Source organism: Ylistrum balloti, unplaced genomic scaffold, assembly GCF_031769215.1.
Source record: "Ylistrum balloti isolate Yb309-2 unplaced genomic scaffold, AGI_CSIRO_Ybal_v1 Utg370006, whole genome shotgun sequence".
Taxonomy (NCBI): Eukaryota; Metazoa; Mollusca; class Bivalvia; order Pectinida; family Pectinidae; genus Ylistrum; species Ylistrum balloti.
In genome coordinates this window covers 2,482,555-2,507,495 of record NW_026782081.1, presented here as the reverse complement: position 1 = coordinate 2,507,495, position 24,941 = coordinate 2,482,555, and the positions used below count along the sequence as shown (strand labels likewise).

Genomic DNA, 24,941 nt, shown 5'->3' with positions numbered 1-24,941 from the left:
TTACCTGTTGGGAGATGGTACATGTGCATGTTTCATGTATATAGCTGTCACACAAAAGGAGGCTCTAGTACTGCTTACATTAAAGGTAACGAGGCGGACACCTGTAGGCAGGTGTACCTAGTATAAAATGTAGTACAAATTACATAGACTTCTACTTAATTCTCAATGTTGATGAAAGTGTTTTAAAAAACAGACATTTATGATACAGTAAGACACTATTACTAACAGTAAGAAATCATGATCTGACTGTAATACTTCATTTATCAAGTTTTAAGTAGTGTAGTATAGCAGAGTGATCTTAAGTTGGATATAAGCATCATCGTCTATAATTCAACCTACCAGGATATCATACCTACCTCACCTAGCCTACTATGCTTGATATCAGATGTACACCTTCACCTGTAGCCTACATCTGGATATCAGGTGTATATCACCTATAGCCTACTTTGATATCAGGTATATATCACCTATAGACTACCTGGATATCAGGTGTTTATCACCTACAGTCTACCTGAATATAAGCTGTATATCACCTACAGTCTACCTTGATATCAGGTGTATATCACCAATAGACTACCTGGATATCAGGTGTGTTTCACCTATAGACTACCTGGATATCAGGTGTGTTTCACCTATAGACTACCTGGATGTCAGCTGTATATCACATATAGACTACCTGGATATCAGCTGTATATCACCTATAGCCTACCTTGATATCAGGTATATATCACCACCAGCCTACCTTGATAACAGCTGTATATCACCTATAGCCTACCTTGATATCAGATGTGTATCACCTACAGCCTACCTGGATATTTGGTTATTATCAATTGTAGCATATCTTGATATCAGGTGTATATCACCTATAGCCTACCTTGATATCAGGTGTATATCACCTATAGCCTACCTGGATGTCAGGTGATCATCATTTTTAGCCTATCCGTATAGGAGGTGTATACTGTTCCCTATAGCCTCCCTGGATATCAGTTGTATCATCACCTATAGTCCACCTCAGAATCAGGAGTACAATCACACATAGCCTACCTGGATATCAGGTATATATATATATCACCTATCGCCTACCTTGATTCCAAGCGTATACAGCTTTTATAGATATCCTTTACAATATATCTTAACTGCTCTTAACAGACATATTTTACCTAGCCTTTACCTACCTTAATATACTAAATTTACTTCTTAATTGTCAAATCAGATATATTTCATAGCCTACCTGGGTATTAGGTACATGTTGTAAGATAAACACACGTCCAGACGTAAAGAATCCAACAATTTACCAGAGATCTAGTACCCTTAAGATCTGTTATATCCCTACTGATGTTTCTGTAGTCTAGATCTGTGGTGCTGGCTGTTTAGAGTTTCCTGTGTTGTACAATTTATGCCCCCCTTGATGTCATTGTGACAGGACCTGACGTAGGAACTAGGAATACTAAGTAAGGCAAACAATAATTTATACACCTTGTCGTCACTCAGCTGTTGTTGTTCTGATAGCAAATTAATGAATAATATTCTCGACATGGACCTAATTTTGTCTGTAATTAAACGACTAATTACCAATTCAACTCATAGCAATTCAACTCATAACATAACACTTTGTTTTGTTTATCAACAAGTCCTTTCTCCATGTTATCAACAATCAACTTCCTGTGCCAGACTCTGACAAGACTCAGTAATCATAAGTCCCTTCCTTAACCCTCAACTGCTTTTATTTGCTCTTCCTAAGATCTATACTGACTAGGGGGTGGGGTTGGGGGGTGGGGGGGTTGTGACGGGGCCATCAAAACTCAGTCACTAAAGCATCATACTATGCAGCCTCCAGTGAAGATCTATTGTGTAGATAGTTCCATCTATATCTGAGGCAGCCAAGATCATGGACCAATTCATGGAATGCATTGGTTGTGTCCCTATTGACCAGACACTGTACGATCCGGGGCAAGAAACTTTATCCAAATTGCTTTGGATGGCAGTAGACCTCTCCCATGTCTGATGTTAAATTAGTGATGGAAGATCCATGTCTGAAAGTGATTCCTGCTGTCTAACAGGTGATAAACCCAGCTAACAAAGAAATACTTTTTATTTAAAAAACAATAACTTCAATTTATCCAGTATGTCTGTAAACAAATTTTCAATATACTAGTGCAGTAAATATGTCTGATTTTAAAATTAACTTATTTCCTACACTACATTCACATGCACACATATACCTTACAGAATGCATATTATTTGTTATCTTTACCAAATGTAGTGACATAGTGAATATCAAGTAACATTTTTTTATTCTTCATTCTTATATATAACTTTATTTGCTTTCCTTTACAATGTCACTATATCAATCTATTCTTCATTCTTTTATATAACTTTATATGCCGTCTTTTACAATGTCAATATATTAATCTGATTAGAACTTAATTATGACCTTGGCCTTTGAAATCTTTGTTGTTTTTGTAAGTTTATTTATCTGTATGTTTTCTTGTTCTCTCCCCTCCTCCATCAGTTTCATCCATTTTACCAGTTGAGCATTGTGGGTAAAACATGTCTAGCGCAATTTTGTATTATTTTTACATAAGGTCACGGGTCATGAATAATGACATGCTTATTTGTCTTTATTCTGTTCTGTTTTGTTTTACAGTTGTTACTGTGGTGTTTTAGGGGGTGGGGGGTGGGAATTTGTTTTAAGTTCATTCTTTGTTTACATGTTCGTGCATGATCAATCAGCTTTTCTTTTAACGTTACTTAATTGTAACTATGTATTAAGCGATCACCTTTTAGGCAACAATCTTGTTATGTCAAATGTTTGATAAAAATATAATTGGTCAACAAATTCTGAACAGATTTTAAAATGAAAAGTACTGTATCCAACTGTGTAGTGCCTTCAGAAAAGTTTTACATCTCATGCTAATATGATTGATCTGTATGTAACACAAAAATCATGAAGGTGAATCTATTACATGCAGATTAATGGTAACACTAAGACCATGACAATGCTACTTCTACATATCAAAAAGGATGTGGGATGTACAGTTATGGACTCTAAAAGCTTTTAAAAATTTGCTCCTCCTAAACTTTAAAGTAAAAGCAGCACCCAGACAACTGCCAGATCAACTCACGATTACCGGGTGAGCTAAAAATCAATGTATAATTGAATCTATATATCAAAACTTCAGAGAGAAGTTCAGCAGTGTACTTATTTACATGGTAAGTTATATGTTGGTCCCTTTCTAAAATGCTTTACCTATTTGCAAGTTCCAACTTGTTGAGGAGGTCAGCTTCCGTGTCATGACCATTGTCCAAGGGAGGCTGGTCAGCGGCAGACATCTGGCTGGACCTCTAGTCAAGACCTCTAGTCGAGATCTCTACACAATCTGGTCATCTTATTGTCAACAGACAAGGTCTGAAGATGGCAACACCTGATCTGTAATGAGAAAATATTACATCTGTATAAACAGAAGACAAGATCTGATGATGGCAACAGCTGACCTGTAACGACAAAATATAAAATCTTCATAAACGGCAAAACTTTCTTTTTTAAAATGTTACCAACATGATATATATATATCTTATTTAAAATGTAAATCTTTCAGGTAGTTGATATATATATTACCTTGCAATTATGCAGTACCTAAATCAAAATGTCTTGGGTAAATGCAGTTGTTTCAGGCAAAAGTCTGATGCATTTTGATATCATTAACTGTCAGTACTGCACAGCTGATTCAAAGAAACACATGTTTTTGCTCTCACACATACAAGCCATTACTAATTTAAAGCATGTTCTATTGTATTCAGACATAAAAATCTGTCCTATCTGGCGACACACTGGCCATCTTTATTAGACAAATTATGCACAGAACCACTTGACCTGTTTCACAATACTTGTATCTTTTCCCTGACAAACCAAGAGAAATCAGGATGAGGTTAAATAGCAATATATTAAATGCACATTTTGTTCAACATCTACAATAGAAATGACAGAGCCTAAGGTGTATTCATTTGGCATTGATGAATGTAATAACATACAGACAGTAGGAAGCAGCTTCTGGTCAAAACGTGTAAAACAATGGTGTGATTTGTTTCTCAAACAGCAAAATGTAAAAACATTAAAATTCTGCATTTACATAGTTACATTGTAGCTGTTGTATAACATGAATTAACCTCCTTAATCAAACCACTTGTTGAATATATTAATAATTACCCAACTGTTCATATAAGAATATTGATAGGTTTAATATTCCAAATAAGTCATTTCTAGAGTTTCATTTTGATAAGCTGACTCTTGTTTTAATTGGATCATTTTTATCAGAAAAACAAACTGCAATAATGTGCAGAATGTCTATTACGGTATATTAACTGTATATAGAACTGTATATTAAGGTGTGAAATACATATGTATAAAGGTAAAGAATGATACAGTAACAAACAACTTCATGGAATTTATATTCCCCGCTTTCCAAACATATTGTAAGTAAATATTTAAATATTTTAGAGGTTAGGAGTAAACATGTCATAATGCTATGTAGAATGATATATTCTCTTGAGCTATGATGTATTGCTTTAAAGCTAAAAAAGATGTAAAGGATTAAAGAGAGTAGATGTTTTATTGCACTTATCAAATATTAAGTTTAATGATAAACTGATAATATTTGTGGGACTTCAAGGTACATCTAAATCAGATTATATTTAGGAAAGTTAGAGCACAAAAACTGATCGACCAATGAAATGAAAGGATACCTAATAAGTATGCATAGATATTAACAGATGATGCTGATTGCTGAACTCAGTCTTATATGCCCTAATATGCATCTACTGACCAAGTTTCATCAAAATCGGATTATATTTAGGGAAGTTAGGGCACGGCAATGAACCGACCAATGAAATCAAAGCATACCTCATTAGTATGCATAATTATTAACAGATGACACTAATAGTCAAACTCCAGTCTTAATGACCCCAAGATTCATCTGCTGACCAAGTTTCACCCAAATTGGATGATATTTGGGGAAGTTAGAACATGTAACAGACAAGACGGATGGACAGACTCATTGACAGACAGACGGACGGACAAACCCAAATCAACATACCCCGTTCCGGTGTAAGCGGGGGATAATTAATATCATACAAGACTGACGGAGATCTATGATAAATCGAAGGTTTTGACATTTATGATAAATTAGTCTCCACATTACTACTGCTCAGGTACAATGGATAGTAGGTGTGTCTGTATCACTCCTAATTATATTCTGCTAAATTAAGACAGATATAAGCCAATTCATCCTACACTGTTTAATTGCTTAACAAGGAATATTGATATTAGATCATCATAATTATGTCTGGAGGCAAACAGTAATAAGGGACATAACTCCTATGAATTAGTGTTGGATAAAAAGGGCACAGTCACCTTTGATGATGACCATGGACCTTGACATCAGGTTCACAATATATGTCAGAGATGGCAATCACCGAAAGTCCAGTCACATAGATAAACTGAGGTCAATTCCTATAAAAGTTGTTGCTTATATTACCATACATGATAACATTATATGTCAGATTTTTACAAAACATTACATAGTACAAGGTCGATATGTGTTAGAACTCCAATTAGACAAGATTTATGTATATTATAATACAACAAAGAATCAACATAAAAACTGACTTCTATTAGACAACACACGGAAGAGAAAAAGGACACTTCTAACTCAAGTAATCTTACACATTTATAGTACATACTGTACAAATAAATTTTGATAATTCTGCATTATTACTCATCATAAAGGAATTTGTTTGTATACAAATATTTATGTGTAAGTAAGTTCATGATATGCCACACTGAAAATTATACCTTTCAGAAATATCTATCTTTTATCAGTGTTTACTTTAATAACAGGTTTGTAGATACAACAATTCAAAGTATGCATATAATTACCGAATATATACATATAAATATAAAAAAAATATATTTTCTCATGCTTAGCACTCATGTTTGTAATCTTTTTTTCCTGTACAAAACATCAACAGTCCTGACCAACAGGCATTTATCATGATCACCATCAACAGCCATTCATTAATTAGGGAGGTCTCTTACAAACTTTTAATGCCTCTCACTAAATTCCTCTTGGCATTGGGGCTTAAATAATTTGAACGCCTTGTCTTCTTGGTGTTACTTTCCAACAGATATAAATACATATCTTCACTGTATGACATTTGTGTTAAAGTTTAAAGAATTTGATTAAAGAAGTAATATCTTGTCGTGCATGAAATGTATGTTTAAAAGTTAATCAATTTAAGTCCTAATTCTCCGAGAATTATATTAACCATCAGTACTGATATAGTGAAAACTTACTGCACTAGTGTATTCTAGATAAGTCACACTGATTATTACACCTCTGTCAAAACAAAGGAAATCACACATACAGTTTAACTGAGTTAATAAAGAAAATAAAAATAATATAGGTACAAATAATTATTGATAATATATTGTTTAAGAATGTTCTTTCAAGAAGTCTTGTGAGGATTATTCAAAATAAGCTAGAAAGCCATTATTCAATTCAAATATGAATTATTGAAATCAATGGTTATTCAACTGTTCGATTGACAGAGGTTCAAATATAATATCAGATTTTGATTTTTTTAAAAACTTGTGTCTTAGATAATATAAGCATCCTGCAAAGACTATAAAGACATAAAACAACAATATGAACAAAACATTTTTATCAAATTTTTAGGCAATCTAACGGTGATTCTTATTAGAACTTGAAACATGAAACAATGATCAAATCACAAACAGTTCGAGATCAAAATAAACATCAAGCATTTCACTTGAGTAGACTACAACCAAACAAACAATAGCCCCTCTTTATAGGGACAGTATACCAAGGTAATTATAGGATAGTTCCAGCTCTGATTACAGTCTGTTCCAGGAAAATTGGTTCTGTGGAAACCCTACTGAGGCATTCCACCAGTAGTGTACATGTATATGGCTGAACAGATCAACAAAACCTGGTATATTTGTTGAGATCCAATGCCTTATTGAACTGTCTGAATCCTGAAATAAAATCCTGGCTATGATAATTACATCTATAGCTACACCTATACAGAGGAAAATCTTTTTCAAAGCTCCTTCCAGGAGGTAATTAAAGCCTTTCCATATTGTATACTCTAAGAGATGTGGATGTAGCTTACATTGTATAATCTATACAAGTCTTCATATTTCTATAGCATTCTGTATAACGTATATGTATCAAATAATCACACATATGCTGATTAAACAGTCAAATTATGCTGATAAAACAGTCGAATTATGCTGATTAAGCAGTCAAATTATGCTGATTAAACAGTCAAATTATGCAATTATGCTGATTAAGCAGTCAAATTATGCTTAATATGTAAAATTCACACTGCTTGGTATAAATGATTTCCAATCTTAAACTGCTCTATACTGTGCACATGTGCTGATGTACTACTCTATATTGTACCATTATACCTCAGGGTTCCCTGGCTGGTCATTTTCTGTATACAAATGTTTCCCCTTGGATAAAGACTGTGCTCATCTTACAATGTGGAAACTCTTACCCCTTAGTATCGCATCCCACATATATATACTGGTATAATTGATGTGAAAACACACTCTCTCCTGCCCCTTCTCTGTCATTACTCACAACTATCACAGGCGATGTCCCAGCCAAATATTACACTAACCAGCAGCGGCCTTTAAGACTCATCTGAGTCATCAATTAATCAAAACCACCGAGACTTCACTTCAGAAAAAAAAAGTCAATTATAAACTTAGAATTAGCATATACAATGGACAGATAAACTATTGGTTAAATTGAAAAAATCATTCGCTAATTTCAGGTTAAAACGTGAACATGACATTAATTTACTGGGTGGAAATCACATATACTTTACACTAGACGTACTACATAATGTGGTTGCTGACTGCACCTAAAGACTCAACACATGTACATAGTGAGGAACATGCTCCCTGGGGCAGCACATTGGCGCCTGGGGAGTTACAAGTATAACTGATCCTGATGAACAAGCTTCTGAGCTTTATTGATGGACAATAGCCTACACACACATCTGATCTACTAATAAGATTTCATAAATAATCGACAATAGCCTTATCAACTTGGTTTTTATTTTTTTTATAAAAGTGAATTTTCAGTATAATAACTTATTAAATATCTCATCGTTACTTGTTTTGATGAAACTTCAAACTCTTCAATCCAAAAAAATTGAAAACAGAAATTTGGAAAATCCAAAGTTTGTCAAGTACATATACCCCCTGGGTACATAAATAAATAACCATGCATATAAGTAGACAGTTTATGCTATCTATGCTATACATATATATGTGTATATGTATAAAGTATATTACAGAAAATATTTATGCCAATATATGACAATGGTTAGATATTTTTAAGTGTTAATCATGATACTATCTTTCTTCAAAGATTTTCTCACTAAGACAGGCAATGTTTATATATTGCACTTGTAGATATAACCTAGGTGTTATTGTTCTCTCTCTATATAAGATTGATGACCTGCTCAGGTAATTACCTGTAACCTTGTCAGCTGTCAGCCTCTAGACGACAGAGCTTCACCAATACACAATAATATTGTTATATAAAACAATTGTGGTTTGTTATGATCATGTGAAGGAGTTATTTCCCTTTTTCCTGTGGTAAATCTTTACAAAGTAACACGTACTGCAAAACAGATGCTTCAAATAAAAACATGTTAAATCTAGTGAAAGCATTTCCTTAAAACTGGTAAGTTCGAAAATACAAATTTGACCAACATGTAATTCATTTTTGGCCAGATGATAGCTTTAACTGCATTCATGTGAAGTGCAATCAAAAAGTAACAAAGGCCATCAGAGACAGGTTATGCTTCCCGAATTAGACAAAATTTAAGTACGAAAAATAACTAAGGGTGATAACTCCTAGTTCATGCGAAACAGAATGATGGTTCTTAGTCACTGCACTTCTCCTTATTGAGATCTATCTACCTATGAAGTTTCATATTGATACCTCTTATAGTTTCTGTGTAATGCTCCAGACAAAATGATGATGGATGGAATGGACACACTTGACACGTCATAACAGACAAAGGGGTAACTACAAGTCTCCCTTCAGGGAACACAATAAAAACACCTAGCCTCGACGTGGCACAAACTAATGACATTTAGTTACATTTTGTGTACTGTTTTACTTTATTTTTTACCATCTCACCACACTACTTTCAACCTTAGTGTACACAGGATTATAATACAGGTGGAAACCCCTGTTAATTCTGTACCATCACAAACACTCCATACATCAGTGCTAAAATGCTTCTAATTAGTTAGACATTTGTCGATGAAGGTGGCAGTGTTGTCATCGAAATGTCACAAACAACTGTTCCTTTGGTTGTGTTATAACAACTTCTACTCTATTAACATTACCAATCTGAATAAAATGTTTTGACATATCAGAGCCCAGACAAACTCTTTCTTGGATGTAGTTCAAAGGTCAAAATGTATATCACATCTGACCTACCTTTGATAAATGACATACTACCTCATCAAGTTAACCTCATAGTTCAGTAAGATACTGGGAGCCTGGACAAGATAACAGGACAAATGGACCAACAGACAGACACAATGCAAAACTACTTCAACCCCTCAAATCAGGAGTAATATCTCCAAATAGGAAAGAACTGGCACTGCATAAATAAGTAAAAACAGTATGACATTTTTTAATGATTTTGTAAGGTCTACAAGCTCAGGTTACTGCACCAAACAATTCATTGATCAAACAAAACATTATTGAGTTTGGGTCACAGCTTTTTCACATTTAGGAAAATGTATATTTGTATAGCGTATTTTTCTAGATCTGTCATTACATTTAAATATTGGTTAAGGTGCAACATTACATAGAGTACATGAAATCTGGTAAAAGTCAACTTGTTAATCCTTCATCTCATTGTTACTTAAATCATGTACAGAAAGTGACTCCGAGGTGTAATTATGATACTGAGATAAAATCTACTGCCCATACACAATCTACATAATGGACTGATACTAATGTAAATATGGACTGGAGGCTGGCTGTTTACAGTCAACATCAGAGATCAGCAATGCTGGTGAAGGTCACCCATCAAATGACAAAATTACATAAACCTTAATATTCTACAACATACATATTGATATCACATCAAAAATACACATTGTAAGCTGGAGTGTAATATGAACTAATTAATTTAATCAAGGCATGTGAAAATTATCAACCTTAAATTAACCTATAAAAATTTCAATACGTGCCTACGTACAGAGGAAACTTTTATATCGTTCCTAAACACAACAGAGCCAGAAAGACTAAATATTTAGTACAGTTTATCTACAAGGAATACATTGTAATGTTTTTGTGAGATTTAACAAGATACTACAAGTGTATACATGTTCATTATATAATGTAAATATCATTGTGTCATTATATACAGAATGTAAAATACAAGTGTACTTACTTTTATCGCGACATCTGAACCACCACTTGTGAGAAGTCTTGAAGAATACTGATATGAATCTTGGATACTTACCTTTAAAGCTCATTATTTAGGGTTGAAATAGATTGCACTACATTGTACATACTGGTAATGATCAGCTTATTATTGGTGTATATTTTTATTATATGTGTTTCATTCTGTATATCTGTTCTATATCACTGTCTCATATCTGTTCTTTATTACTATCTAATATCTGTTCTTTATCACTATCTAATATCTGTTCTTTATCACTGTCTTATATCTGTTCTTTATCACTATCTTATATCTGTTCTTTATCACTATCTCATATCTGTTCTTTATCACTATCTAATATCTGTTCTTTATCACTATCTCATATCTGTTCTTTATCACTATCTCATATCTGTTCTTTATCACTGTCTCATATCTGTTCTTTATCACTATCTTATATCTGTTCTTTATCACTATCTCATATCTGTTCTATATCACTGTCTCATATCTGTTCTTTATCACTATCTCATATCTGTTCTTTATCACTATCTTATATCTGTTCTTTATCATCTGTTCTTTATCACTATCTTATATCTGTTCTTTATCAATATCTCATATCTGTTCTTTATCACTATCTTATATTTGTTCTTTATCACTATCTTATATCTGTTCTTTATCACTATCTTATATGTTCTTTATCACTATCTGATATCTGTTCTTTATCACTGTCTTATATCTGTTCTTTATCACTATCTTATATCTGTTCTTTATCACTATCTTATATCTGTTCTTTATATCTGTTCTTTATCACTATCTTATATCTGTTCTATATCACTATCTCATATCTGTTCTTTATCACTATCTTATATCTGTTCTTTATCACTATCTCATATATCTGTTCTTTATCACTATCTCATATCTGTTCTTTATCACTATCTCATATCTGTTCTTTATCACTATCTTATATGTTCTTTATCACTGTCTTATATCTGTTCTTTATCACTATCTTATATCTGTTCTTTATCACTATCTTATATCTGTTCTTTATCACTATCTTATATCTGTTCTTTATCACTATCTTATATCTGTTCTTTATCACTATCTTATATGTTCTTTATCACTATCTCATATCTGTTCTTTATCACTATCTCATATCTGTTCTTTATCACTATCTTATATGTTCTTTATCACTGTCTTATATCTGTTCTTTATCACTATCTTATATCAATAATGATAGCAGGAATCCATTTCTTTCTATAATGTGAATATTACTGTGATCTGTATATATCTAGAGTGATTGCATAATTGTGGTGTCACCAATTATATTATAAATTACTTGCTGTGTAGCACAGGTTTCTATGATGTCAGTCAAGGTTCTGAAGACGGCCTACCTAGTATGCTGAAACATGTAAATACCATTACAACCTGCCAAGATCTTCTGAGAATGTTGTCCAGTTCTCTATCTTGTCTACATTGTTAGTATCTTGACGAGGCTCTGTATTCCCTCTAAGGAATCCATTCTACAGAAGAATTACCATCTACACTGATATTCCTGTATCTGGACGTTGGATCTTTTTTCTCTTGTATTAATCAAGACATGTTTCAATGTTATATGCTGTTAGCTATGAAGGATTAAGATCAATTTCTAGATAGCTTCTTCATCAATAGCTTATTTGGTGTTTAAGTTGAAAAGATTACAAAATGAGGATCTTGGATTAAAGCCCATACACTCCTGCAACATGCATGTTAATATCTTAGACGCTGCATTGACATGTAAAATTGTGACTATCTCCAATGCAGCATTAAAATTATTCATAAGATCTCAACAAATTTCAGCTCTAGATATTTAACTATAAATATAAATATTTATTTGGAATGAACTCAAATTTTAATTAAATTCTGAACAAGAATCAAATTGCATTACATTGTACATGTAAAAGGTATACACAGTTTTTGTTCATCATCCCGTGGGAATTTTAAACTTCAGTAAATGTATAAATGTATACATGTCAGGAAAATAAAACTACATCACATACTAGAAGAATCAACTTTTTGTTTCTTTCTGTATTTTATGATGAAAATTTGAATTCCAACCAATAATATTTCATTTGAGAGCTATTCACCAAAGTAAACTCCTCAAATATTTATTAAAACACACTTATACAAATAAATACCAGTATCAAAAATCTTGAATCTAGAATTGATCTGGTCCAACTAGGCTAGGTAGTAGTGTGTGTTTGATGTGTTTTTTTGGAAACATTTGTGTCTGGTTAGTTTGTTTGCTGGATTTATTATTCCATCAACAGGCTAATATAGTCTGGGTCTAATTAAGACAGAGTCACCTAGATATAACAACTGGTGGCTATCTTGATATAACAACTGGTGGCTATCTTGATATAATAGCTGGTGGCTATTCTAATGAACAACATACAGGAGGCCTGCAGTATGCTATCTATCCAAATGGGGAAAAGTATATTGCCAAAGAACACAAACAAAACAGTAGAGGAACTATTTCCTGAGAGACAAAAACCTGACCCAGGTGGAGATCAAACAAAACAGTAGGGGAACTATTTCCTGAGAGACAAAAACCTGACCCAGGTTGGGATCAAACAAAACACCTCAGATCTTCTACTGATGCTCTATCAACAGATGAGCTATCATGAATCCCCTGTAATGTTGATAACAACTCCCACAACAACTTGAAATACATCCATTTTAAGTCAATCACCTTATTCATATTTATTCTCCATGAAGGATGTAATCCCTGTCACATTATCCATGCTTCTGAGCACGCAAGCACTGGCATTTTTGTGCAGCAGTGAATTGATACCATATTTGGTTGCAATTTCATGTATATTCAAGTAGTTTGACGCTCAAACATTAAACTGTAGCAAAGGTTGTATCTATGAGATAAATCCTCATTACACTGTGATATATTCAAATGCTAATGCTAGCACACAGCTAAGGCTGCAGTTTTCAATGAATTTATACAACATCATTAGTCTGGGTCAGCTTGGAAAATACCAACTCCACATATTCACAATCAATATTTATTTGCCATCAATTCTTAATCACCTTTACCTCAAATGTACCATATACTAGTAATGTAATGAAATATGAAACACACACAATTGATTCAGGACAATCTTAATCTAGATGTCTTATAAATTCATTTTTATCACATCAGTCAAGTTTGTTTCTTAGATTTAAGCTACATTATGTACATGCGATTTAATTTTGAGCATTTAACAGCTCATAACCATATGTAATACATTAGTTCTACAGACATTAAAAATGTCTTATCTATCCCTGATTTAGCATGATGATCATCAACAGCAATTGATTAAATTTATAGGTGATCAGGTGGCCCAGCAGGAACTCGCCCACATTTCACCTTGTTGACCAGGGTTGGATACCCAGATCACACGAGAAGTTATGGAGGCATCTGCCTGACAATGTGGGTTTCCCATGGGTGCTCTGGTTTTCTGTATACGTTGGAATTATTTGATGGAAAACAACCTATTCAACTATTGCCTTTTTCCTCTGAACAGAAAAATGAGCAAATTTCAACACAATGACCAAAAATAGTGGTGGGACATTGGTTGCAGATATAATCAATTTATCAGTTAGCATCTGTTGATCTTTCCAATGTGATTTTACTGATCATAATCAATTCAGTAATATTCAATTTCATTATCCTTGTCCTTCTGTTACTCTGTTTGTTTGTGTTGTACATTCCTTTTTAGTGTAAAAGCAATTAAATGTTGCAAATTAAGTATTTCCACACATTCCCCCCCCTCAACAACTTTACTTTCCAGCATATTTACAATGGCTGCCACTACAAGGCATCTCTCTAGACTTGTGGTAGTAAAACTACCATTGCTGCCAATCTCACAATGATTTATTTTTGGTAGGCTTACAGCCACCACTCTTGAGAGATTCTACAGAGTGACGACCATTGTTTATATGCTGGGGGGTAAAGTTGTTGGGAGAAATGAATGGAAATATCTAAGTTACAACAACTGATTGCTTTGACACATAAACAAGTTAGCAAAGAAATGTTTTATCTTACTTTTGGTGTATGATCTAATTCATAACTATCGCTGTAGTAAACAGTAAACAATACATGTGTATAACAATACCTGAATACCAATCCTTGCATGGTCGCTAGAATTTTACTTATAGTAATTATGACTACTGCCCGTAACCAAGACAAAAATGAAATGTCTGAACCTTTGTCTGGCTGCCATCTCCCTTTATACATACTGACAACCAAGCAAGACATCTGGTGAAAAGTATAGATATTTCTTACATTTTCACCGATTAATCGATTATGAGAAACACAACTGATCAACGTTATCAATATTCTTTTAACATGTTGCTAATGGATGTTAGAAAATCTCACCACTGACTAGAAAAAACACCACTCGGTTTGGTCAAAACTACAAGAGATATAACATCTCTGTAAAAGTTGTATCATCAATAGTGATGAGTGATATAAGATTTCTTACATCATCACTGCATCAATGATGTTTTTATCAAATTGATGAATTCCTATAAATTTCAATGAGTAAAAATTCATCCTAGATATGATATTGTGTAGTTTATTTTGTAATTGTTGTAAAATAAAGGATATAATGAGAGTTATAATCAATTGTAGTGCAATCAATCAATATCGTTTCTGTTAAAATGGAAACAACTTGGTATCAATTAATTCATCAAAGAATGAGTTCTTATTAAATTATCATATAATGGCAAAAAAAATCAATATATAACAGGAATGTGTACACACACTACTTGTTGGGGTTGGGAGGTGGGGGAGCATGTTTGCAATATATAACAGCACTACTATATACAGTACTACACTCAGTATTGATTGATACATGAAATATGTAGAAATAGTTATATATATATATACATATATGTGTGTGTGTGTGTGCGTGTGAGGGTGTGTGTGTGTGTGTGTGTGTGTGTGCGTGTGTGTGTTTGTGTGTGTGTAATTTTGTGCTTGTTTCAATATATAATAATGTATACCTACGAAAAAGAGTAAATTGTATGCATATGAATGTAAAATTATTGAAATTTTAAAATGAATTTTTCAGAATTGCTGTGAATTCAACTAATTCATAAATTTTATAAACTGATGTGTGTTTGCATTTTCTCCCAAATTCAAAGCTTTTTCCAAACTTTAGGGGATGCATGTAAAATTCTCTACACGATATGTCTGTGACTTATGACAGTATTCAAAAATAAAGGGGAGGACAGCAGGTAATGATAACTAATCCAATGAACAATTTGCCCCATAAATTTATTGTAACACTGTACAGTTGTGAGTATCAAATAAGCATCATAATAACAAACACTGAACCTCATTGATATACATGCACATTGTTCCTGATATGCACATATACCTTCTGTACTGCTTGACTTTTTTATGTGGCTACTTGTTGTACATAATGTAATTGCCATGAACAATCTGACATATACATTGTGGTAATGGTATCAGTATAGCTGCCAGAGGACACAACGGCAGCTGTACTTCTAGGTAACATGGTCACACTGATATTATAACCAGATCAGAGTTTTCCAATGATGCTAATTGAAATACTTCATGACTGAAACTTTAACAAGTTTATAATTTCTATACTTCATGACTATATAATTGTGAACAATCACTTACTTAAACGACAGTCATGTAAACAGATCTTTCACATTTTTTCACAGTCCTCTCTCTCCATATCTATGTATTGTTTTGTAATTCACAACTGTGGCAAACCTAATGTAAGTAAACTAGACTGACATAGCTTGCGAACTGCCTATATCACCAGCACTTAGGTACAAGAAATGATCAGAAGTGTGAACACGCCACAGTGTATCATCATCATCATCTTACAAACTTACTCAAGTGTATCTCTATACCTAACCAGCACACTGACTAATACTAGTGTTTACAAGTACACTGCCCAAAACCAAATACTTTCTAGTCATGTAAACTGTCAGCTGGAATCATGACTGTATGCTGCCTCAGGACATAGCCATTCAGGAAGTGTTAACATAATGATACAAGTGTACATGCAGTGTCCTGTTAGTAATATAAGTCCTACATATGGGTCAAATTATGACATATCAAAATCAAGTCTATAAAATCAATGTAATTCAGCAAAAGTCACAATGAGTCACTTCAGCTTGTTTCATAAAAATCATATTTATTTTTTTCAATTTGTTCGAATGTGAGAAAAAATCAAAGCAATTGAAAGATAACAAGTTCTAGTCTATGACCACACCATGTACACTGGTTTTCTGATGATCTATATGTCGTAATATGATCATAACATATTCAAAGGAACATTTCATGTGGAAGCTGGAAAGATTTTGATTGTTTTGAATGTATGGCCAAAACATTGATAATATTTTTAGTTTGAGGTGAAAACTTTATTTACCATATTCAGATAAAAAAAAGTTGAATTGTACAGCAGGCTTTTATATTTGCATAGCATACAATATGTAGGAGAACAGTACCAGTGTTTTTGTAACAGACCATTTCTGCCAATCTCGCAAGAATTTACTTTTAGTAGGTTTACAACCACAAGTCTAGAGAGATTATGCATAGTGGCGGCCATTGTCAATATTCAGGAAAGTAAAGTTGTCAAGGAAAATGAGTGGTAATACAACATTACATTGCTTTGACATGTATGCAAGTTAGTAGAAAAATATATTATTTTTCAATTGGTGAATGATTCATAACTATCACGCTGTTGAAAACTATATAAAACAATGCCTGCATGCAGATCAATGCATGGGTCGCTAGTATTTGGCTTTTTTATGCAGGGAGAAATTCTGACTATCAGTCCATGACCAAGACTAAATAAAATTGCAGATAGATAGGCAGAATCCTTTAGACTACTTTTCACTGATGTCCTCTAATCAATCCTTTTTTTTACCCTTCATGTATCAGTAGGAAATGTTATCTGTCTTATGTTTAAGCACTTACTGTGAAATGGTAACTTAAGTCATGTTTTGAAATTTATGTTTAACTTTTGATAACTGCACTCACAATAAAAGAAACAATGCTTTTTGTAATAAACAAATTCTAAATCTTTACAATACATGAGCTCTTAACAGCTACAATAAGACAGCTGAAAGGTAATGCTAAATGTGGTCTGACCACTGATATGTTGATTGAAATGGCAGCTACAGAATGTCAACCCTGTTTTTATACTACCATTACTACTTTCTACAATCACTAGACATTGAACCCAAAATGTTTGGTATATACAACGGTATGAATGTGTATGCCACCTGATACTATAGCAAACAAATATATAACAACATCCTAATTCAGTTCAATTAAGCCTCTTATATATATGTATGGTGACAACATGCATCCGCATCTTGGTAAAGAAAGGAAAGCAACTTTGAACTATAGTATACATAAAGGATTAGTGATATTTTGTAAACAAACGAAATTTGAAATATTTTCATATGAATTTTTGTCTCGTTTCACATACACCATGCACCTTGTCACTTCACTAAATTGTGAATATGATAGGCATATTAATAAAATTAAATATACCAACCTCTCATGTATTGTAAACAGCATGTATTGATGAAGTGACTTTCTATAAATAAATCCTCTACAAAAATAAGTTACACTATTTCTATATATGAAAATCCTTATCCATACTTACATGTTATCATCACAGTAATCAGTTATATCATAAGAAGTGCATATCCGTTACCCCATAACAGCCCAAGAATCTTACAAATGTGATCTTATCCTTGTCGAATTGCCACTATCCATCAACGTCTGACAGACTTTGACAGCACTGACGACTGGGAAAACTATCAAACGCCCTCTGACCCAGATCGAACCGGAAGTACAAAAAATTGGGAAAAATAAAGTAATGTCCCCAACGAGATTTCTGTAAAGTCGTTTTAAAAGTGAAGGATGTCATTTTATCGTTACTAATTAAAAGAAATTTCCATAACATACAACTGAAAATGATACAGTATTTCAATGATAAAAAAGTATTCATATAAAAATCTAATAGTCAAAACCCTAAACGGAAAAGGAGCCAACGTTCCGACATAGCCTTTGGTATATTACATACTTGCATCAGTTTTTCAAAGATCGAAACACGGACTTGTATTGTAGCAAGGCCGTGAACAGAGCATATTCACACAATATACAGTACATATACTGGAGTAAAATAAGTTGGGTGTCTAGTGCACTTTGTATTGTATTACAGACGTAATGTTATTTTAAGTTTGACCAAAATTTCGGCCCGAGTCTGTCTGAAGGGATGCGGAAAAGTTGTTTCTTTGCAGCAGACATAAACCAGATCCTTTAACTCTTCAAACATTTAATCACAAAAACATTAGATACAGTAACCAAAACATCTTGAATATACAATTGTCACGAAATGAAAAATAAATTTCACAACTGTTTAGAAGAAAATGTGAGGTTATATGTTTATTAAAAAAATATATCGTCAATCGAATTAATACAATATACTTTTGTACAATTAACAATGTAAAACATCTAGGTACAGAGTGAATATGTAATGTGGAATTCATTATACTACCATACTGAGTTCATGTTTTACTCCGTATTTGTCGGCTGAAAACAAAATAAAGAAAGATACAAAATTGTATGATTATCGAAAATAAAACCTGTTCCAGAAGAAATGAACTCTGTTAATACAATAGATGTCAGAATCGAGGTCAAACAGTTTAACTATATGATTATATATTTACCATCCGTATTGCCCGAAGGACACGATACACATATTATGACATCCAAACAATTTACATACAGTACGGTGTAAATGTTAAACCACGGACTTGTGTATATAAGTCCGTGGTTAAACCAATTATTAACCATAACGACGTCAGTGAGAAAGGAATTATTTACCTAGATCCATCAGTTGTAAAAAAAATTATCAGTTTTAAATTTAATATAAAAAAACATCCGATTGAAAATGGCTTTTATTTAAAAATTTATAATTATAATAACTGTCATGTTCCACTTTAACATTTTTACCATAAATTCTCTAATCTATCGTGTCAGCTTAAGCGGTTACTAGAGTAATTTTCCCAAGGGCCTTGTTAAAATAATATAACCGTGGTAAAAAAAAAGCTATCAGCAAAATACCGCTCGGCTAGAGAGGACTTCTCTTTAGCTCGATCGGTTGCGCGGCAGACTAGTAAGCCAGGGTTCGATTCTTAGCGAAGTCATTGAAATTAGTAATGATCTCTGTTACATTGGCGCCCACGTAGGGACTCGGAAACTCGTCACTGATCATTGATAACTTTCACAAGTATTCCTCGATACAGCCTAATGTTTAATCAAAACTATTTACCGAAAACGAACTTACCTGGTTATGATGATTTCGTTATAGTAAGGCCAACCCGATCTTTGTCAATTAAGACCTGTCGCTCAGATCTTGAAAAAATCTAGAACCATCTGATATTTTCTTCTTTTTGATATATATTTTTTAAAAATATTCTAACGTAACACAGGACATCTTCTAAATACGTACAGCTATGATAACTATGAAATAGAATTGATTATAAGGTATTTTTCCTTGATAAACCTTTAAGACAACCTGTCAACCCTGATTTTGAAGAGTTATGACCATCTATTAAATAGAGCCTTTTCACCTAAACAAAATTAATGAATATTTTTTTACACGGCTAGTTTTCGTGTATTCCGGAATTTATGTCAATCCAACGAATATTAGTTTATGCATAATCCAAGCATTTATTTGACTTGGATCATTTCAAAATTCATGATGGCGGACAATTTGCCGAATGGATGGGAGAAGAAAGTGAGTCGCAGTACAGGTGAGTTACATGGAGTAGATACCAATTTGACAGATTTTATTGTTGATATTAACAAATACACTAGATTTTTAAAACTCAGATGTTTGTGACTAAGGCCTTATCGTCATAAACATCTTTAAGGCATTTCCAACTGTTTTCTTACTCCTTACAGCATGGTATATCATTGCAATACGCAATGGGAAATTTTGAACTGCGTGAAGTCATTGTCAAGGCTCTGACACTAGTTTCTGTAATTGATTCTAGAGATAGGACCTGTGGAATTATTAATTTCCATATTGGAAAACACTTCTTAAATCTCTTCTCCATTTCCATTGTGGGAATGGGATGTTGAGACACTGAGATGGACATTGTTGTTATTTTTGCTGAATTGATTGCTACAGTATTTGTTGTAATCATTTACTAATCGTTCACTCTATAAATACTGCTGTTATATCACTTGTAGGTCTTTATAGTCTGATGATTTTAGGACCATTGGTTCTCTTTTTCTTACATTTTTTTTCCAGATAACATTTTGGTGTCTTTAATTATTTAGGCCAGGAATACTACTTGAACCTGTACACGAAGGAAAGTCAATGGGATATGCCCACTGAACCAGCTCAGAGAAATACAGACAAAACGGTTAAGGCATCTCACCTACTTGTTAAACACCGTGAATCTAGACGACCTTCATCATGGCGTACTGAAAATATTACTCGCTCCAAGGAAGATGCTCTCAACATTCTTCAAGGTGAGTTGGTTTTTATGTGCATTTTTTTGTATCAAAATATAATAAAGATTTAATGGTATGGTCAGTGACACAAAATTGATGTGAATTACACTGAGACATAAAATAATGTTGTCTTAGTGTCAAACCTTTATATAAATGGCACTCAAGAGAGCAAAGAAAAGATACCACTACAGACAGATTGATGAATGTTATAAAGAGGTTTGGTTAAAATATCAATAATAGACTGGATACAAGTAGATGTAATTATATAAGAATCTGAAAATAGTGGTCTTTATAAACCTGTTCTTGTTCAGACTTACTTGTATTTGAAAAATAAAAAAATCTTTACATTTATAGGCAATTTTGTATTTTAAAGTTAAAAGAAATATATACATAAACCATTATCATATTTGAAGTTTTCAGTGAATTATCTTTCAGACCAATGAAAATTGAATCCTTTGAATGTTCATTTTTATAATTAATTTGACTTTCCAACTTCTGCCATAGCTAAACATTTTGAATTTTCAGAAAAAAAACTGACTTGTTCTTCAAATGTCTGTAAGAAATATACATATATATACTTTTTTCATGGCACAGGATACAGAAGACAGATAGAATCAAACGAAGCCAGCTTTTCAGAACTAGCATCACAATTTAGTGACTGCAGCTCAGCTAAAAAAGGAGGGGACCTGGGTCCATTTAAACGGGGTCAGATGCAGAAACCATTTGAAGATGCTACCTTTTCTATGCAGGTTGGAGAAATGAGTGAACCTGTATGGACTGATTCAGGAGTGCACATCATCCTTCGAACAGCATAGTGGCTACAGACTCACCAACATTCATGTCTGACACCAATGGTGTTCATTATAGTTGGTCCAACTTTATAAATCAGGACTCATTCAATGTAGAATCAGCCAGTTTGTGTTAGTGTTAACAATACAATTCCTTGTTCTTCTGCCTATTTTAGGTGGACTATAAAACTTCCTCTAGCAATATTGTTACATAGTATTAACACCTAAAACACCTCTCCTTTGTATCTTTATACAAGTGTTTATGTTTGAACTACTTACCTTCAGTGATCCTTGAAAAATTAAATAGAAACTACCATTGAAAACATGTCCTTTGTAACCCAACACATTTGTTTATTTTTATTTGTTTTTATTAATTGTTTACATTATACAAAGGACTCCAATTTACAGGGTTCGAAATACTGATTTGATATATCTAAACTAATCAGTTAAAAAGTGCTTTGTAAAACATGAATTTTAATATTACCTTTGTATTGGAAGAGTTATTCCCCTTTCTATAGAGACAATTCCAGTCATCAATTTGCAGAAATTTGTAAAATTATTTTCTTTTCTGGTTTATTGATTTCATTATAGAATGAAGTTTCATATAAAATCTTTGATTCACTATGTTGATTTCTTTGTCAAGGATTAAGTACAACATGCAGGCATGCTGTTTGTTGTTTCAGTTCTTGGTATGATGTCTCTTGCTAGCAAAAATTCAGATGGAGTATATTGTAAAGCAATCATTTTGAAACGTTTATATCATTAAACAGCTGTACAGAACAACATTCGATTTGTCTGCGTATTTGTGTTTTTCCTCTTTCTTTAAGTGATCAGGAAAACTTGTCTTTTAAAATCTCATGAGGTACAGATTGACTTATACTTCCTTGTCTGTAGAAAATATATAAAAGGGAAGGCTTTTTACTCATGAATTTAAACACATTACCATCACACAGTAATTCAAAATGATTTGTAATAGGAATTTCACAGACAATCCAAGATAACATTCTATTTTACTGTCGACATTCTAATTGAACACACTTTAAAAAAATTACATTTTCTTCGTGTCAGCTTCTTCATATTTCCTAAGCCCTAATATTGAAAAAAGAACTACGTTACTCAACGGAGAAGGGAGACAACGTTTACGGATTAAAGCGTTTTGCTAAAGATAAGCTAGTTGTTTCTCTACATAACAACTGAAAACTCCTTTTGCAAGCCCCTTGCATACAAATATCATTTTACCTTTCTCTTTTTGAATTTGAAAGGTGATATACGACAACATAGTCTGTAGGACTCGAACTATGTGTTGGCAATTTTGGTTTTTGCCTTTGTCGCGAAAGATACGAAGACGAAAAATAAAATCACAAATAGACCATGGAACCTTTTGTGCTTCTGGCAACTATGTTTTTCCCCAAGCCAATTATGATGTAGATAACTCTTGGGAACTGGTGAAGCATACAGTGGCGCTAATTGTTTGCATTGAGAAGACAGAACATTGTTATGATAAAAATGTCATGTCTTTGATTCTTTTTTTCGCCTGAAACCTCACTTCAGATCTTTATGAGACCTCACACCCAACACTCTAGTGTATATAGTCCTTCCAAATCAATTAATTGTATTTCGAGTCGGACGGTAGAAATTAAACATAATAGAAACTGAAATGGCATCACATTATCAGTTATATCACTGAACACATTTCAAATATTCGACAGGGCTAGACCATCAAAAGGGATCAAGATACAGAACAAGGTTTGTTGTTAGGGGATCACTGAACAATTACCCTGAAGTTGGTATCCACGGTAGAAGGCCGTGCAGGATGTACAGGGTGAACACTAAGACTTTGTCAGACAAATCAACTACCTTAATACAAAAGTCGAAAAACTCGATCAAGATGATTCAATCATAGATAGATACTAGGCACTAATTGAATCATAGATAGAAACTAATTGCTATGTACAATTTCTCGAGTAAGTATTACAATAACTGCGGAGGTGGGGGGGGGGCATTCTTGAAGCCTGAATTAGGAATCCAATGAACGGTTAACCAAGTGACATAGATTGAAAACTTAATTTTTATATTTTTGTTTTGAAAGTTTTCGGAGGTGACGTCATGAGTTGTTACGTCTATATAGAATTTGACGGAAATATTTTAACGTAAACGTTAAGCTACCAAACCTATTGAAAGTAACAAAGCATAAAACTTAACAAGTCGAAACTCTACGTCGAATAACATCAAAAGTATTTATTCTTAACGGTACGAGTCATGAAAGTATTGGTATGTCATACATCCACAATGTTAAAGATGTCGAGAACCAAAGATAACGACTTGTCCCGATGTAAGCAAAGTATTGGTGTGTCATATGTCATACATCCACAATGTTACAGATGTCGAACACCAAAGAAAACGACTTGTCCCGATGTAAACAAATAAAGTTATAAAGAAAACCGAAAAAATCTAAACCTTTAACGGTTTCAAGCGCCTTAGTATACTTGAAGTCAGAAGTGCCAAAAGGTTCATTTCCATCGCCGAATGTTGTCTTACGAAACACCTTCTAAATATATCAAATAGGTGAACATGTATATGTGTCTGGGGAAGGGGTGGACGTTTTTATAGTTGTTAATTGTTTTTCGTTGATAAATTATTTCTCTGGCCTAGTTATGTTGTGTAAATGCTTTGGCACACGTTTTCGATGTTTCATTTCCGAACAGTTTACATAACATGATCAGCATAACAGTTGAAGTGTTGAAAGAACTTAAGTTAAACCCATTCTCTAAATTTTTGATGAAGAAATTCTGCTCAAAGGCAATATTGGAATGATAGATAAGATATGGCAGTGTTAGTGTACATTGTGGTTCCGTTCTTGTGACATAACTTGATTGGATTGACCAAGATTTATATGGCGGGTGCCGGGCTGTCGATGGAGCAGAAGAACTTGGGTATAAATTGCTCTTCTAATATACCCGAGGGTCACATAGTCAATCATTCGTTTGTTTATGTGTTTGAATTAATTGATAGCATACCGGCATTTTATTGCTGATTTTGTACTCTGTAAATCTTCATTATTTTATTTGCAAAGTTTGACCAACAAAATATTT

At 33.2% G+C, this 24,941-nt stretch overlaps 2 protein-coding genes across 2 annotated transcripts in view; one reads left to right on the top strand and one right to left on the bottom strand.

Annotated features, from left to right (window-relative positions):
- LOC132548123 (ecotropic viral integration site 5 ortholog-like) overlaps positions 1 to 18,330 on the bottom strand; it is a 63,385-nt gene extending 45,055 nt beyond the window's left edge. Inside the window, exons 1-2 of the mRNA XM_060211944.1 lie at positions 18,195 to 18,330; positions 3,251 to 3,430 (exon numbers count right to left, since the gene is read on the bottom strand). Coding sequence (XP_060067927.1) covers positions 3,251 to 3,333 — 83 coding nt within the window. The 5' untranslated portion in view covers positions 3,334 to 3,430; positions 18,195 to 18,330. The remainder of the gene's footprint in view (positions 1 to 3,250; positions 3,431 to 18,194) is intronic.
- Positions 18,331 to 20,297: 1,967 nt separating this feature from the next.
- Positions 20,298 to 22,634, top strand: LOC132548234 (uncharacterized). Its single transcript, XM_060212074.1, has 3 exons — positions 20,298 to 20,352; positions 20,885 to 21,079; positions 21,656 to 22,634. The coding sequence occupies exons 1-3, from the start codon at positions 20,298 to 20,300 to the stop codon at positions 21,874 to 21,876; spliced, it is 471 nt and encodes a 156-aa protein (XP_060068057.1). The 3' UTR covers positions 21,877 to 22,634.
- Positions 22,635 to 24,941: the final 2,307 nt, after the last annotated feature.

Bases quoted from the DNA above. Each gene is read 5' to 3' on its own strand.
- LOC132548234 (XM_060212074.1), top strand. From the start codon at position 20,298: ATGATGGCGGACAATTTGCCGAATGGATGGGAGAAGAAAGTGAGTCGC. The intron at 20,353-20,884 runs GTGAGTTACATG...TTAATTATTTAG, and splicing joins GAAAGTGAGTCGCAGTACAG to GCCAGGAATACTACTTGAAC. The intron at 21,080-21,655 runs GTGAGTTGGTTT...TTCATGGCACAG, and splicing joins TGCTCTCAACATTCTTCAAG to GATACAGAAGACAGATAGAA.